Genomic DNA, 17066 nt, shown 5'->3' with positions numbered 1-17066 from the left:
TGTGTCGAAAGGGTAGTGCATACGAAAATTTTTGTAGCGCGTAGGGTCCAGTTAATAGGGTAGCGTCCGAATGTTTTAGGCTAGCGCATAGGTAGGCTAGGGTAGCACGTCAAGTTAGGTTAGCACACCAGCTGCATAGGATAGTGCAAAGGGTAAGTCACGTAGCGCATGAGATGTAGTTTAGTGCTTGGATAGGATAGGTTAGCGCATACAGGAAAATTTGATGGTAAAGTGGGATTTTGTGAGTAAGAAAATTTTGTAGGTAATGTCAATTTTGTCGAGATAAGGGAAATTTTGCCAGTTTCTATGTCTGTTGTCTTTGATGTGTCCAATATGAGTTCTGATATAACTTGATTTGTTTTGCAATGTTGCAAGTTGATAGTGATTTCGATATGATTTTGGATATTTCATGGAACTTGATTTAAATGTGTTCAAAGTTTTTCAAGTTTTGGATATGAACATGATTGATATGACTTTGTGGAGCTTGAGTTGTGTTACAAGCTAATATGGAACTTGAGTTGTGTTACAAGTTGTTATGGAACTTGAGTTGTGTTACAAGTTGGTATGGAACTTGAGTTGTTTTACAAGTTGATATGGAACTTGAGTTGTTTTACAAGTTGATGTGTTTGTGAAACTTGAGTTGTATTACAAGTTGATGTGATGATTTTGATTTTGATATCCATGTGTTGATGAGGGAACTGATATTGGACTTGCATTGTTTTTGACATGAGTGCCTTGGTGTGGTGCAGTCGCGTGAGTGATTTTTGAGATTGTGGTCATTGATACCACGATTGACACAAAGAGACAGGGATATTATTGATAGGTGTGGTTTGACCTCTTTGCTAGAGATGCCTTGATTTATTGTAAACTAGGGTTTGTTGACAGCATTGGCAGAGAGGTGGCATAGCAACACAAACACCTTTCACTTAGCTATAGGTGAGATGATAGTGACGCCTAAGGATTGCTACCAGATTTTGCGGATTCCTATAGTAGGTGTATTGCTACTGTATGAGCAGACAAAGGAGGGTGGGACTGAGGCATTACGCTGGATTTTTCAGGATGATACCATTTGCAGGTATGAGATCCCATGGTAGGAGTTTCTGGATTTGGATTATGCCCCTCTGCCCTTAGTTCTAGCAGGTTTTATTGGTGGTTTTCTATGTCCTGACCGTAGTTCGAAGGGATTGTCCATTAGATGGGGGTTAGTGCTAGAGGACATGGTGATGCAGGGTCGTTGTTTTGCATGAGGATCATCGATATTGGCCCATCTATACAGGGATCTTCATGAGGTAGTGTACCTTAGATATGACAGTCTATCAGTTGGTGTGACACTTCTCCAGGTATGGGCATGGGAGCATATTCCCATGGCTAGGCCATTGGTAGATAGAGATAGGCCTGTTGGATGTTCTTACACATATGGGTATAGAGGTTTAGTTGTCCAGCGTAAGCTGTGCAAACTAGAGCATTGGAGGAGAGTGTTAGATGATATTGATAAGGTTGTCTGGTGACCATATATAGGTTGTGAGGTTTGGGTGGAGGATGAGATGGATATGCCACATGTCTTCATGTCCTGATATTTGACAGGGCGGACGCCCTTCATTATAGAGAGGTTTTTGCATAGTCAGGTGCTGCGTCAGTATGGGTGGTAGCAGGGCATTCCACAGGGAGCATGTCTATATGCTCAATAGAGATAGGATATCCCAGATTGGGGTACTACAATTGAAAACACGATGACCGTAGATGAGTTCTTTCAGTTAGCCGACCAGATTTGGGATTATACCCCTGATATCATGGATGCAGGGATGACTCATGAGTTTGCAGGACTCTTCGCAGCACGGGCAGTAGCCAGGATATCTGATCCAACGGAGATGATTCTAGGTTACGATGATGATGAGGAGGTAGATGAGGAAGGGGGTGATGGAGGAGGAGGAGATGGAGGAGATGATAGAGGAGGTGGGAGAGGTCAGCGTGCAGTTAGAGGGAGATTGGAGTTATGGAGGAGTGGGGATAGGGGTGGAGATGGAGGTGGGAGGGGGATATGGGCAGAGAGAGTTTTCTGGTGGGTGGTCTTCGATAGAAGGAGAGGGGGTTTAGCAAACAGAGCTGGAGAGGAGGAGCGGGTGGAGGAGGTGATGGCAGTAGTGGGAGGATATGAGGATGTGCAGAGACCGACTTAGAGGAGGAGGTCAAATGTATTACCTCCGCCAGCACCGAGGATAGGTAGAGGGACAGGGGGTACCCCTTCATAGGTACCCTTACAGATATAGATCCAGACACATGTGGAGGATGCACAAATCAGATCACTATAGTTGTCGGTGTAGAAGTTGCAAGCACAGATGCTGGTGCAGCAACGTCAAATTACTTAGCTGACCCTAGAGCATGATACTGAGATAGAGTGGTGAGGTTGAGCAGAGGAGCTCATAGCGAGCTCGTAGAGAGTGGCAACAGGTGGTTTGATGAGAGACACCTTGAGAGAGATGGCTTTGAGAGCCAAGGATGTGGAGTAGTACCAGTGCCATTATGGGGATGCGGTGCCTAGGGAGCGTTGAGTGTAGAGTTTTACACAGTCGAGATCTAGTCGATCTCAAGAGATCGGGTCACGATCAGAGAGTAGAGTGTGACAGGGCCGTCAAGACATGATCCACCTGGAGATCTAGGGGCTGGGACATCTGCGGTGAGACCATCTCCTTCAGGAGATAGTCACACTTGAGAGACATTGTCGCCATTGTATTTTTGATCATTGTTTTATTTGTACTGGGCATAGGCATGACAGATATTGTATATTGATCATTTGTTGATATATATATATATATGACACCATTTTCTTTGATCATGTGATGTGTTATGGATTTATGCTTTCTACATGCTTTTGCTTTATTCTATGATGATGCAATGCTTAGATAGATGTATGTGATGTAAATGCATAGTGTTATGAGATGTGAGATGTATCTTGAAAATGAGATGTATCTTGATATGCAACTAATTATTTTTGAGCATCCTCATTTTGCATTTGTCATCCTGATATAGCCACATGTTTTTTGCTTTTGAAATATGTATCATCATTGAGCATTGATTGATCTTTGGATATGTTGAAAATTTATACAAGCATAATGGTATAATTGAACCATGATGACTTGAGAAAAATTTACATGATGTTTGATTTTGCAAGATAGCACAAGCGTCAAGGTATAATTGAACCAGGATGACCTAAGTGCGGATTGCATATAAACAGACAAGATTAAACCATTTGTATGCGTAAAGTGGAATCATGTCTTCAGTGATATGCTATTAATCACGTCTCGAGACAAGTATCTACATAGTAAAAACGATTGCCTCATAGACAGAAAACTAAGAAAATATTGGAGTTTCTCGATGTTTCTCTAGCTTTGAAGCATTGTGGAGAAAATTTAGAGAATCCAATAATTCAAAAAGTTTAAATGCAAAGATAGTCAAAACTTTATGCAAAATGCAACATTTGATACTTTAGAGAATCATCCATCGTATTTCTTTTGTGAATCTTGTTTTTAGCGATTGATGTTGTGCTTTGTGATTTGGTGAGCTTTTGGTTTGTTGGATATGATGTTATGAGTTTGCAATTAGTCTTGACGATTTGAACATGCTGTAAGTTTTTGACGGTTATTGCCCCTAGCTAAGTGTACCTCTTGATGTGGGTATGTACAGTGATTACCAAGCCATGGTGAGATGTGGTGAAAGGCTAGATGGATAAATCATGATAGTGACTACGCTAAGTATGTCCTGAATGGATATTTGTGATAAAATGTCAGGCAATGGTCGATAGTGCTTTACTGCGGAGATAAGGATATAGATATAGATAGAGGAGCCATCCTCTCACAATAGCACCTATTTGCTAGGTTTTCACCAATTGCTTTTATTGTACCTTTTTATTTGCTTTTTCTTTATTTTTTGATTTTTTCTGTGCATTAGACTACTCAAGTGTAGTATTTCTTCAAATGGATGTTGTTAGTTGGTTCATCAAGCACATGTCCTTCTGAAGTTGTTAGCTGATAAACACCTAATCCATAGACTGATATGATGACATAGGGACCTAACTAGTTAGGTTCAAATTTCCCTTTCTTTTCTCGATCTTGTTGATTTCTAGGATTTTCCTTGAGTACTAGGTCACCAACTTTAAAATTCCTAGGAATGACCTTGTGGTTGTAGCTTCTACACATGCATTGCTGATATGCTTTGAGATGAGTATAAGCATGCTGACATCTTTCATCTAATAGTTCAAGTTCTTGTAGTCGGTTAACTCGATACTCTTCATCTGGGATTAAGCCTTTTAGAGAGACTCTGAGAGATGGAATTTCTACCTCCAGGGGTAAAATAGCTTCTGATCCATATACCAATGAGTACGGTGTTGCTCCTGTAGGTGTACGGATGCTAGTTCTGTATGCCCAAAGTACTGGATTGAGTTGTACATGCCAATCTTTGCCTACATCATTCACTATTTTCTTTGGGATTTTTAATATTGTCTTATTGGATGCTTCTATTTGACCATTCCCCTGCAGGTAGTATGGTGTAGATAAACGATGTTGTATTTTGATTTTCTCACATAGTTCTCAAACATCTTGGTTTTTGAAAGGTCATCCATTATCGGTGATAATGGAGCTTGGAATACCATATCTGCAGATTAGATAATTTAGGATAAAAGAGGCAATTTATTTTCTAGTCACTATGGTCATGGGGACTGCTTCTATCCACTTGGTAAAGTATTTTGTTGCAGTTATAATGAACTTGTGTCCATTTGAAGATGAAGGATGAATTTTGCCGATCAAATCCAGTCCCCATTGACAAAAGGGCCAGGATGTTGTGAATGGTTGCAGTTCCTGTGCTGGTGCATGTATAAGATTGCCATGGATTTGGCATTTAGGACACTTTTTTGCAAAGTGATAAGAGTCTTTTTCCATTGTCGGCCAGTAATATCCCATTCTTAGAAGCTTTTTAGCAAGAGTAGTCCCACTTGAATGTGTGCCACAAATACCTTCATGAAGCTCATGTAAAGCGAAGTCAGATTCATTACGATCAAGGCAACGAAGAAGAGTACCATCTAGACCTTGACGGTACAAAGTATCAGCAGTAAGGGTATAACAGGCATCTTGTCAGATAAAATTACATTTTTGGTTTTGAGATAGGTCAATGGGTAGGATGTTGTTCTTTAGATAATCGTATATCGGTCCATATAATGGAGAATCCGAACCAGTCAAGGCATAGATTACATGGGATTCTGAGTGGTCATAGGTAGGGGAGAACAATTGCTCTACCAGAAAATCGTAACGACTCTGTTGCTCTGGAATTTGTAGTAATGAAGCGATAGTAGCCATTGCATCAACTTCTTTATTGTTCAACCTTGGCATTTGTTTGAAGGTGATGTGTACAAAATATTACTTGAAGTCATCCACCATTCGCTTGTAGGGTAGTAGCTTGTCATCCTTTGTCTGATAGTCATTGTTGATTTGATTGACAACTAGTTGTGAATCTCCGTAGACCTTTAACTCTATGATTTTCCATTCTACGGCCATTTTGATGCCTATAACCAATGCCTCATATTCAGCCACATTATTTGTGCATGGGAACATAAGCCTATATGATCTTGGTATAGTGTCCTTCAGGAGTAATGAATATAATGCCAACTCTTGAACCATGCTGTGTGTAGGATCTATCAAAGTATAGGGTCCATTGTTTGGTAGAGATAGCAAGAACATCCCTGTCCAGAAATTCAATCTCCATAGTTTGTTTGCCTGGTAGCGGTACTTCAGCCAGCTGATCTGCAATTGCTTGTCCTTTGATAGCTCTTCGTTCTATGTAGTGGATATCAAATTCACTGAGAATCATGACCCATTTAGCTAATTTGCTTGTAAGAGCTGCCTTGCTAAGTAGATATTTGAGGGGATTACTTTTTGCCACTAGCTTAATTGTATGTGCTAGCATATAATGTCAGAATTTTTGAGAAGCAAAGACTACTGTTAGACAAGCCTTCTCAATGAATGTATAGTTGAGTTCATATCCATTCAATGTCCTACTGATGTAGTATATAGCTCATTCCTTTCCTTGTTGATCTTCTTGTGCCAATAGTGCCCCCAATGATATATCTGTTATTGAAATGTATAAAATGAGTGGCTTTCTTACTATTGGTGGTACTAGAACTGGTGTGTTCATCAGATACTATTTGATTTGATAGAAAGATTTTGCACATTTGGCTTCCCATCCAAATGGTACATTTTTATGTAACAAATGGTTGAATAGGAGACTTTTATCTACTAGTTGAGCGATGAATCACCTGATTGATTGGAGTCATCCTTGTAGTGACCTGAGCTGACTGATATTCTTTGGTGGTGGAATCTCCATAATGGCTTGTACCTTTGTTGGATCCACTACAACACCTTTAGCTGAGACTATGTAGCCTAGTAACTTACCTGATGTAACCCCGAAGACACACTTCTTAAGGTTGAGCCTGGCTTGGAATTTTTCCAATCGTTCAAAAATCTTTTCTAATATGCTTAGATGTTCTACTCTGGTGAAGGATTTAGCTAGTAAATCATCCACATAGTCTTCCATGAAGGTATGCATCATATCATGAAAGATTGTTGTCATTGCTCATTGATAAGTAGCTCCTGCATTCTTTAAGCCAAAAGGCATAACATTCCAATAGTACGTTCCCCAAGGACAGGTAAACGTTGTTCTATCTTGATCTTCTAGGGCTATTTTTGTTTGATTATAGCTTGAAAAATAATCCATTAGTGAGAGCATTGCATGGCCTGCTGTGAGGTCTACAATTATGTTGGTATTGGGCAAAGGAAAGTCATCCTTTGGATAGGCTTTGCTGACATCTCTGAAGTCAGTACACATTCTGATACTGCTGTCTGGTTTTGATACTGGTACTATGTTGGAAATCCATTCTGCATAGTCAATGGGTCGAATGAATCTGACATCTAATAGTTTCTTTAGTTCAGCTTTGACCATGAGTGCCACCTGTGGATTCATTTTTCATAGTTTTTTCTTAACTGGCTTGACTCTCGGAGTAATGGACAAGTGATGCATGATTAAGTGTGGATCAATTCTGAGCATATCTGTGTATGACCAAGCAAAGTTGATTTTCTTTTCTTTAAAAAAATTGATAAATGTTGAACTTTCTTTGTCTATCAGAGATTCTGCCAGGTGTATGCTTTTGGCTGCTTCTGTAGTACCAATGTTGATTGATTGAGTGGGCTCGATCAATATGGGTGATCGCTCATGAAAATGTTCAAGAAGAGTGTCAAGTCTCCCATCTTTAGGTGCCTTAAAAAGGTTTCCACCCTTAGATGTGTCCTTTATTTTTACTTTTTTGTGATCCATAGCTGCCATTGACTGGTTTTTAGCCATAAATCTTTTATTTGGTTCATTTTTACGATTGAGAGACTTGGCATTCCCTAGGTTGCAGACATCGTTACTTTGTTCACTAGTAGAGCTTGTTTCTGGGTTAAGGGTACATAAGTAGTGGATAATAGATTCATCATTTTGGAAAATTGGTATATCATGTATTTCGGGTTCGTCCCAGTCGATGAGATCAAGAAAGACAAGGGGTAAGGAGTCGTTTGGTGGATCAAGTCTGCTACTATAAGTGTTAAGATGGAGGTTTCATTGTGATTGGTTTTGGTTTTAAAGAAGTCAAGGATTTTGTCGAGGTCTTCGATGGTATCATTTTCCATATAGACTTGCTCATAATGTCGCTGCTCGTTTGCTGTGGCATCATAGATATTTTGTGGACCAAATTCAAGTGGTCGATATTCTATGTTGTATGCTTCTTTAGAAATGGGTGTATGATTGCTATTTTCTGCAATATCATCAAGAATATTAGAACAGCTACCCCATTCATATTCACTTGAATCAGTCTCAAAGGTATCATCCCAGATTTTATTAGTGCTATGAATTGGAATGTTGTATCACTAGTACATTCGGAGCTGATTTTCGATGGCCATTTGTCGGATTTTTGACAAATTTTCGTCAAAGTGTCGACAAAATCCATTGTCGAAAACTCAACATCGGATTGGTCGACGATGCCATGCCCATCAGAAATTCGACAATCCAATGGACTCTGTGGAGGTATTCGTCATAATTCTGACAATGATCATTTTTATAAAAAAAATAATAATTATCATTGATATAAAAGAGCCATCGAAGGAAGGAAACGCTGAAAGGACTCGCCGAAGATAATAACTTCATCGACAAAAGATATCAAAGAAAGCAGAGAGTGTCTTCATTGATGGGAAAAGTTCTCAAGGAAATAATACTATTGGTGCAACATAAAAAGGACCCACCGAAAGGAGTGTTTTCATCAAAAGAATAATATCGATCAGACAAAAAGAAGCTACATCGATAAAAGATATCGATGAGGATATAGGTTTCGAGGAGGTTAAAATTCATCGACAAAAGATATCAAAGAAAGCAGAGAGGGTCTTCATCGACGGGAAAAGTTATCGAGGAAATAATACTATCAGTGCAACATAAAAAGGACCCACTGAAAGGAGCGTTTTCATCAAAAGAATAATATCGATCAGACAAAAGGAAGCTACATCGATAAAATATATCGATGAGGATATAGGTTTCGAGGAGGTTAAAAGGCATGTTCTCGATATGCATGTTTTTGCCGATGTAACTTTATCGGTGAAGAACGATAAGGGAAAATAAAGAAAAGCTTCGGTGAGATAATAGACTCATTCATCGATGGGGCATAGTGATATCGATGAAAGAAGTATTTCGATGGAAAAATAAAGGAGGACACCGAAGCCCAAGGTTTCTTTGACATAAGACCCGATGGATATCAGATATGTTTCGATGAGGAGACAACCATACTGACCGAATATAGTATTTCAATGAAGGGAAAAAATACTTGATTGAAGTAATATTTGAAACAAAAGTATTGTCGATAGAAACAAAGAGATCGATGGACTAAAGAAACAAATGATCGAAAGACATATCCTCACTGAAATGATTATTGATTGCCTCAAAAATCATAAACAAATCCCAGGGAAGGTCACATTGCCATTAAATTCAAATGTGTGCTCGAGTGACCGTTGTCGAAAGCTCCATTACTAACTAATTAAATACGCCATAAGTAGTGGATCAACCATCAAAGGGCACAACATTAAGGAATTCACAGGAGACGAACTGAAAGCAGGAATTGGGTGAATTCATAGATAAAGCTCAGTAATTCCAAGTAAGTTGTTTGCACACAGACCTCTTTTACAAAATTCAAATGGAATCATCATCTAAAACTAATAAGACTAGAAAGGGAAAAGAACCTATCGCTGCAGAAGAAAAACCTAAAAGATAGAAAAGGGAAGAGCGTTCTTTGGCCCAGGACCTGATTGACCAGTGCCCATCATCCAGTTTGAGGTCCAAGAAGATTAGAGCTGATGAGGAAGGCTTGGAGGACTAGTTTTAGGATCTTGGAGACATATGGACAAAGTTGAGAGGGTATGAATTATTCATATATGGGTACAACAGAAGAGTTGCCCCTCAACCTATCAACAATTTATGGTGATTGAACTTAGGAAGGGTAGTTGTGGCTAATGTATTCATGAATGTGGAGCTCATGAAGACATTGACAATAATTATGACCCTAAAACCAGGACCATATATAACTACATGTGTGAGCCAATTCTTGCAATCACAAAAGAGGTTATTGACACCATGTTCGAGTTGGATTGGGGATTTGAAGAATTGATTGACCTCAAGAAGTTAACAAGCGAATTTTTTAACCTAGACCACATTTAAAAAACGTGGAGACTCCCTATACATAGACCTAGGAATGCAGGGTCCTTAGTGCCACTAGGTCAGGATGACAAAGCTCCCTATGATGTCAACTCTTTCCATCCATATTTCAAGTATACCTATTGCTATGTTGCCCAAGTGCTAGGGATAAAAGCCCATCCTTTGATGGATATTGCAGCCATTGTCATTTGTGCCGATTTGCAGTCTAAGGACCCCCACTTCTTTGATTTTTTTGCTTATTTGGTTGAGCTTTTGAATCATGGGTTAGAAAAGTTAAAGGGGGATGTCATCAATGTTCATTTCAAGCATTATTCCTTACTTATGCATATGCTATTATATGTGGGACAAGATGAAGGGTTATGGCTAGAAGAGTTATGTGTCAGGACATATGACAATGCTGGAATGAGAAAACCAATGCAACTATGGGTTTATTCATGGGACTAGAGGTATGTGAATAATCAATATTGGCATTTTGAGGAGTTCTTTGTCAAGCCATTATATAGACTATTGGGATGCCCGTGCGATCATGCCCTTGCACCAGAGGTTCAAAGATTCCAAAGACCAAAAGATTTCGCTGAAGATCCCTCAATTGAACACAATTGGGGAGATTGGTATTATTTTTCAGACTGCACACAAGTCAGGGTATACGGGTTCAAAGAGAGACCATACTTACTACCACTTACAGTCCCTAACAAAGTGGCTTATCTAGAAATTGTGAGGCAACTATCAATAGTGAGTACAAAACATCTGACAAGCCATGGAAAACAATCAATTGTACCTGGGTTGTTAGTATTTTCAGATTTTATTGTGAAAATTTCAGAGAGTTATGGCTTGCTACAGAAAAAATTGGATTATTATAGCATGGCTATGGGGGATCCAAGGCCCAATTTCAATCCTGAAGGATACATAAGGCTATCCCGGTCATCACAAAAGCTGAAGGCTGGAGAGCATAAATCTTACCTACCAAATGACCTCATTAAGAACATTGGTAGAGAAGAGGCCAGAGTGAAGCGAATAAAGTTTGAGAAAGCAATGCAAGCTTATAAATGGAAGCTTTATAGAAGGAAAATGGATGAGAACATGCTACAAAAGATTGAAGACCCCTTGGAGTTGGCCAACAAACTTGTGCAGCATGAATTGGAAATACTTGAGGGAGTCTCGCCTCATGTTTTTAGGGATTACATTGATAATATTAGGAATACAAAGCCTTTGGCTCATATGTCTCCTTCTTCCACATCTAGCATCATTCCATTCACTCCTCGAGAGGATTACCCCCTGGTTATGCAGAGGATACACCGATAGACTTGGCAACAGGACGACTGAATGTTCGAGAAGTGGCTAACATCAGATTCCTGGAGCATGAGGATTTCATTGCTGATAGTGACTTCATTGCTTCCAAGGAGTTCACCACATTCATCTATCAACATAAAGGATCTCAAATTAGGAATAAAATGAGAAATAGTGAAGAAGAGCAGCAGCTTCAAAAGTTACAAGAGGAGATGGATCTTGTGATGAGAGAAATGACACCTGAGAAGGGAAGACAATTGCTTAAGGAAGCTGGTGTGCTATTATACTCTAGATGAGACATGAACTTTGCCTTGTTGTTTGATGGATTCCTCAAGAAACAGGACCCAAGTAGGCAACTAATGCCAAAAGATATTGATAAACTCTTTAGAGGATCAAGATATGATCCAGATCAGAAGGCTATTCTACAATGGGCTATCTATCCCAAAGATAAAAAACCTATATTGGTTGATATAGAAGAAGCTTTTGGACATTTGATGGTGCAACAGGTTGGAAAGACTGACCCTAGAACAACTGCCAAACTAAATTTGGATGTCACTAAACTAAACCAAGATCAGATAGAGTTTCTGGTCCGAGAAAATTATACATACAAAAGCCTATATGACAAAACCGATGAAGAAAAATAGAGGCTACAAGCAAGATTGCTTCAGATTGATACAGGTACCAGTCAAACAGGGATGACATATGGTGTTGATAGAGATGCCATGGATGCCTTGATAGACGCTATGTAATGGAGGAATAGGGCCGACAAGACATCTCGGCAACTAAAAAAGGAACAGCAAAAGATGGATAAGTTAGTTCTCAAGGTCATCGACCATAGATTCAAAAGTATGATGCAGGTTGCAGAAATCTATTGGAAGACATACACTAGAATAGTCAAAGCTGTGAAAGAGCATGAAAGGCTCAAGTCTTGGTTGGAAGGCTTGATGAATGACAGCAGTCTGATGAATCTAGGTGAGAAAATTGAAGCCGAGGCTCACTTGAAGTCCCATGATGAATTGGCAAATCAATTAAGGAAAGAGCATCAGAGGCTGGACGATGGGAATACCCCTAGGGTGCCCTCTTTTTATGGTAATGGTGAGTTAGTATCGTTGGAACAATGGAAACAAGAGTTCAGTGATGAGAAGAATCGAGTAGTAGCAGAGTTGGATCGGGACAAAGATTTGTCACTTTGTGTTAACAATATTCTATCCAATCATTTCAAGATAGAAAGCGACATGAGGACACTAAACAATGATGTTCTAATGTATAAAGATGATAAGTACATTGAACACATAGGAATGTTGAACTTGTTTATCTTCTAGTTTGTTAACAAAAGTGCTAATTAATAGTTATGTGCTGAAAAGCCATGATGCTTGGTGACAATGTATACCCTCATATAAATGAGGGAATTTTTGTAACAATAAGGATCATTAGAGAAGAAGTAGAATATAGCCTCAGGCTTACTATTGTACCATTTTGTGAACATACATAATATAATCAGTCATCTTTCCTTTGTGTATATGCTATGGATTATTGCATCTTTCTGTAGGCAGTTGCTTGTGATATTATCTAAAGGAGATAAGGTTACTTGTGTTCTTCTAGTAAAACTCTGTGTTTCATAATGTGGATTTGAATAAAAGATTTGTTTGCGAATATAGTTTTGTATATAGTGCACATTCATATTATCTCAACCATGGTGCGCTTGCATATGTATATAGTTTTGTTTATAGGTGGAAAGCCTGAGGTTCAACGTCGAACTTGGTTGCTTTGATACCATATGTAATATTCCATTAATTCTATACTTAAAGAAAATAAATTGTGATCTATATTAAGATAAAAAATTGAGTATTTCAAAATAAAACATTACTACTTCAGTTGAAGGAGAAAACTAACTAAATGTTCTTCAACATAATAAGAATCTAACTAATTTATCTAAAAGGAAGGTAATATTTTAATGATAAAAAACATTGAACAAATATTATTAAGCTAATCAATATGAGAAAGGAATTCAAATGGCAAGTTTCATTTTTGAGGGAAGAGATAAAGGTTTAGAGGTTACTGTTATCACTGTTTAAAAAATGGGTATTCTTTTCCATAATTAGCTAAGTCTATAAAATTCTTGGCTCTGGTATGGCCTTGTGACTTCTATTGCTTTGGGTCCTAAAGAGGGTTTAGGGTTTAGGTTTAATCACTTTCAAAATGTCTGAGAAAAAACCCTTATAATTCTATTTTCGTGTTACTTTATTCACTTAAGTAATGGGTCCTTTTGTCATGCAAAGTGTTCCCCCCGTTGTTTTTTACCTAGGCGGTCCTTTTAAATGTTTTAATTTTTATTCGCCTTTAAATTGCCTTTTCTAATGACCATCGGGCCTTGTAATTGCCGCACAACTCTCAGTCAATTGGATGGCTCACGTGGATTTGCGAGCTCAACATGCCCAAAAGTTACCTATTGCGTAGTAGCGAAAAGGTTTGGCGGGACCCAATGATAAGGACTTCTTTCTTGGCTAAAAGCATTCTATTGAAGTATCTAAGATTCAAACAGTAATGATGAGACCCAGTGATGTCTCATCGATATAAAAGGGGCATCGAAGAAAGAAAATGCTAATGAACTTCAGAAAGGACTCATCGAAGACAGTAACTCCATTGATAAAAGATATCGAGGAAAGTGGAGATGGTTCTCATCGACAAGAAATGGTCTTCGAGGATATAACACTATCAGTGCAAAAAGACTCACTGAAAGGGATGGTCCCACCAACAAAAGGTATCGAAGAAAGCAGAGGTGGCCCCCACCGATGAGAAAAGGCTTTCGAAGAAACAATATCATCGATGCAAGATAAAGAAGATTCACCGAAAGAAGCATTCTCATCGAAAAAGTGATATCAATAAAATAGAAGAAAACTACATCGATGAATGATATCAATAAGGATATGAGTTTCGATGGGAGGACAAAAGAAGTCACCAAAGTCCAAAGTCTCTTTGACATGAAAACCAGCGAACAACAAAAAGATTTCGCTGAGAATGAGTTTCAAGGAGACTAAAAGGCATGTCTCTGATACACATGGTTTCATCGATAGAAGCCATCTCTCTTTGTTTCATCTGATCAGATGGACAACGTGGTTTCATGAGATCAAGCTGAATGTGTTTTAACCTTCGCGAAGTGGTGAAAGGGTTTGGCGGGTCCCAAAGATAAGCGGTCTTCTTTGGTTAAAGAATGATTGGGTTGGAAAAAGATCAATGGCTTCTCATTGTTTCGTGGCTGGGAGATGCATGAGCTATACCTTCAGTGAAATAGCGAAAAGGTGGAGGGTCCTGCTAAGAGTGGTAGTAAATGTGGTAACCCCTTTTGGTGATGACATGGCAGTGACAAGGCACTCAGTTGGCGGTATGTAGTGGGTCTGGGCAAGGTTGTAATAAAAAGAGTAAACAACGAGCAAGTTCTTGAGATCTAACGGCTCACGTGAATTTGCGAAGATAAGATTCTAGCAAGTTAGTCATTGCAAAGTAGCGAAAAGGCCGATGGCCCAAGGGATAGGCATGGCATGAAGTTAAAAGCAGATTAGGTCTGTTTTGATATAACAGTTCTCGTGGTTTTGTGGCTGCAAGCCAAACGAAGAATAATGTTTGCGAAGTCACGAAAGATAGGTAGAAAACACATGGAGGAGTGACGTGGCATAATAGCTGCCACTTTTTGTAGAGCTTGGAAAAAGATCAATGGCTTCTCGTTGTTAGTTAAAAGGATTGACGGTCTTGGTTGGAGTTAAAGGTCGGGTGATTTGAGTTTGATCTAACGCTTGGCATGGCCTCGTGAAGGAAAAGTGCACGACTGTTAAACTCCGCGAAGTGGCGAAAAGGAGGTAGGGCCCAACACTAAAGCAAAGAGATTAAACGGAGATAAAGGTGATGTAAGTTCTCAAGATCCAACGGCCAGTGTTGTTTCACGAAAGAAAAGAGCATGGATTTTATGTTCTGCGAAAGAGCGAAATAGAGGAAAGACTTAGAGAAATTATAACCCATTGGAGCTAGTTTTGAATTCGATTTGGCAAATTTAATTCTGAAAAGAAAGCCAAAGCATGTGGAGTTAATTTCTAAAAACTTAAATGCCAACTTGCCCTTTTGAGTTCACATCAACTTGATTACTAAGTATTGTTTCATCAAAGTTTGTTGCAGAGAAAATTATTGCAGAGCGATTTCTTCAGGCGAATAATCAAGTTTCTTGTGCTTTTCTTGATAACTCTTGGTTTGTTCTCAAATACTACTGTATGAATTACTTCATTAGAGGTTTGTGCTAGCTTCTAGTGGTATAATTGTTTGACCAGAATGGCACCCAGAAGAGAATTTATAGGGAAAGTGAATTACCAGGACCAAAATATCTGTGATGATTTTTTAGAGCAATTAACCATGTCCACCAATGTTGGGGCTAAGGCCAAAGAGCTAGTACCTAAGAACCCTCGTCTAAAAATTGGAGATGGCCTTTATGATAAGGGTAATTGGTTGAGGGACCCTAAAATAGGATTGTCAGGCTTAGGACTCTTCAAAGTCAGTTTTGGGCAGAGGAATTCCCCAGCTCCTTTGAATGGCATATGGGAGCAGGATGTAGGAAAGCTTGTGGTCCTAGGTGTTTTTATGGATGTAGATTTGTTAGCCCTAATTGCACAAAATTATGACTCTATGGAAAGATGCATGAGGAACATAAAGGGATCAGTCTTGATTGAGATAAATGAAGATGAATTCAGGAAAGTGTTTAAACTTAGTGAGTCCTCCAATTTGTTAGAACTTATTGACTTTGAGTCATTAGCCCAGGTTTACAACACACAAAGGGATCATCTTAGAAGTGGCCCATTGAAAGAATTCTTTGTAAAGATAGGGGGGTTAATAGTTGTAGGCCCCAGCACAATGGAACCATTCTCTCTCAACCTATTCACTCTGAGAGCTAAGGGTATGTATTGGGCATTATGCCAAATTTTTGGAGAGGATGTTGAAAAGAATATGCCAACCCATTATATGTTAATGATTGCACAAATTCTAAACCCCTCCCTAGCAATAACATTTGATTATGCCTCATACCTTGCTGATGCAATTCATAAAGGGCTAGTAGGAATCAAAAATGGTAAGGTGGATAGGCCATTTGGATTGTACTCCATGTTAACGCATATGTTTATGTTCAAAGGGGCTGATTATTTTGGAAAGGAGATGGACCTGATTAAGGTCAAGGATAAAGAGGAGATGCCAGTGCAATTGTGGAGTACTGTTCTATCTTGGGATAAAGAAGATGCAAGTTATTTAAAGTTTGATAGATGCTTTGCATCTAAAATTAGGATTCTTCTATGCAGAGAAAACCCTAGAATTCCTAAGGCTCTTTTGGAGTTTCTCAGACCAAAGGAGTTTGCAGAGGATATCAAGATTGTTCACAATTGGGGAGACATATATTTGTACCCTGTGTCTACTATTTTTAGAGTGTTTAGATTTAGAGGCACCCCCTTTTTACTACCCTATCAGGTCCCATTGAAGATAGGGATTGCAGAAGTCCCAAGACAAATTGGGGGAGTACAAGAAGCAGAGCTAACCAATAGAGGTAAAGGGACTATTTTCCCAACTATTACCATGGCTCACCATTTTGTGATCACTAAGGGTGGATGGAGATTTTTTGAAGAATTCTTTAAGCTATATAGGCTATCTACTGCAGTGTCAAGATGTGCAGACCCTAAGGATTTTTTCAATGGCATGTTCAGAAAAAGAGCAGTGTGCAGAGGTAGGCCACATCAATTTCAGTTCCCAGAAGATCTGATTAGAAATGAATTCAACTTAGATGAGCAAGAACTGAGGAAGGAGAAGTGGGTGGCATATAAGAAAGCCCTTGATTTTATCCATCAAATTGACACTGGCTATGACCCCCTTTCTAGCTTCAATCCATTTGAGGAGAAAATAAAATTCCTAATTCTTTATTTTGAAGATCTCATGCAGACCTTAAAAGAAAAGAGGGAGGCCATAATGCAAAATGAGCTTGA

General features: G+C 39.0%; 1 protein-coding gene across 1 annotated transcript in view; it reads left to right on the top strand.

Annotated features, from left to right (window-relative positions):
- The first annotated feature begins 1730 nt into the window (after positions 1-1730).
- The window catches only part of LOC131032822 (oxoglutarate-dependent flavonoid 7-O-demethylase 1-like), an 83884-nt gene continuing 68548 nt past the window's right edge, over positions 1731-17066 (top strand). The window contains exon 1 of the mRNA XM_057963869.1: positions 1731-1898. Within this exon, the coding sequence (XP_057819852.1) occupies positions 1731-1898 (168 nt within the window). The remainder of the gene's footprint in view (positions 1899-17066) is intronic.

The sequence above is a fragment of the Cryptomeria japonica genome, chromosome 5 (genome assembly GCF_030272615.1).
Source record: "Cryptomeria japonica chromosome 5, Sugi_1.0, whole genome shotgun sequence".
NCBI lineage: Eukaryota > Viridiplantae > Streptophyta > Pinopsida > Cupressales > Cupressaceae > Cryptomeria > Cryptomeria japonica.
The sequence above is the reverse complement of the archived record's forward strand: the minus strand, read 5'-3'. Positions and strand labels throughout refer to the sequence as shown.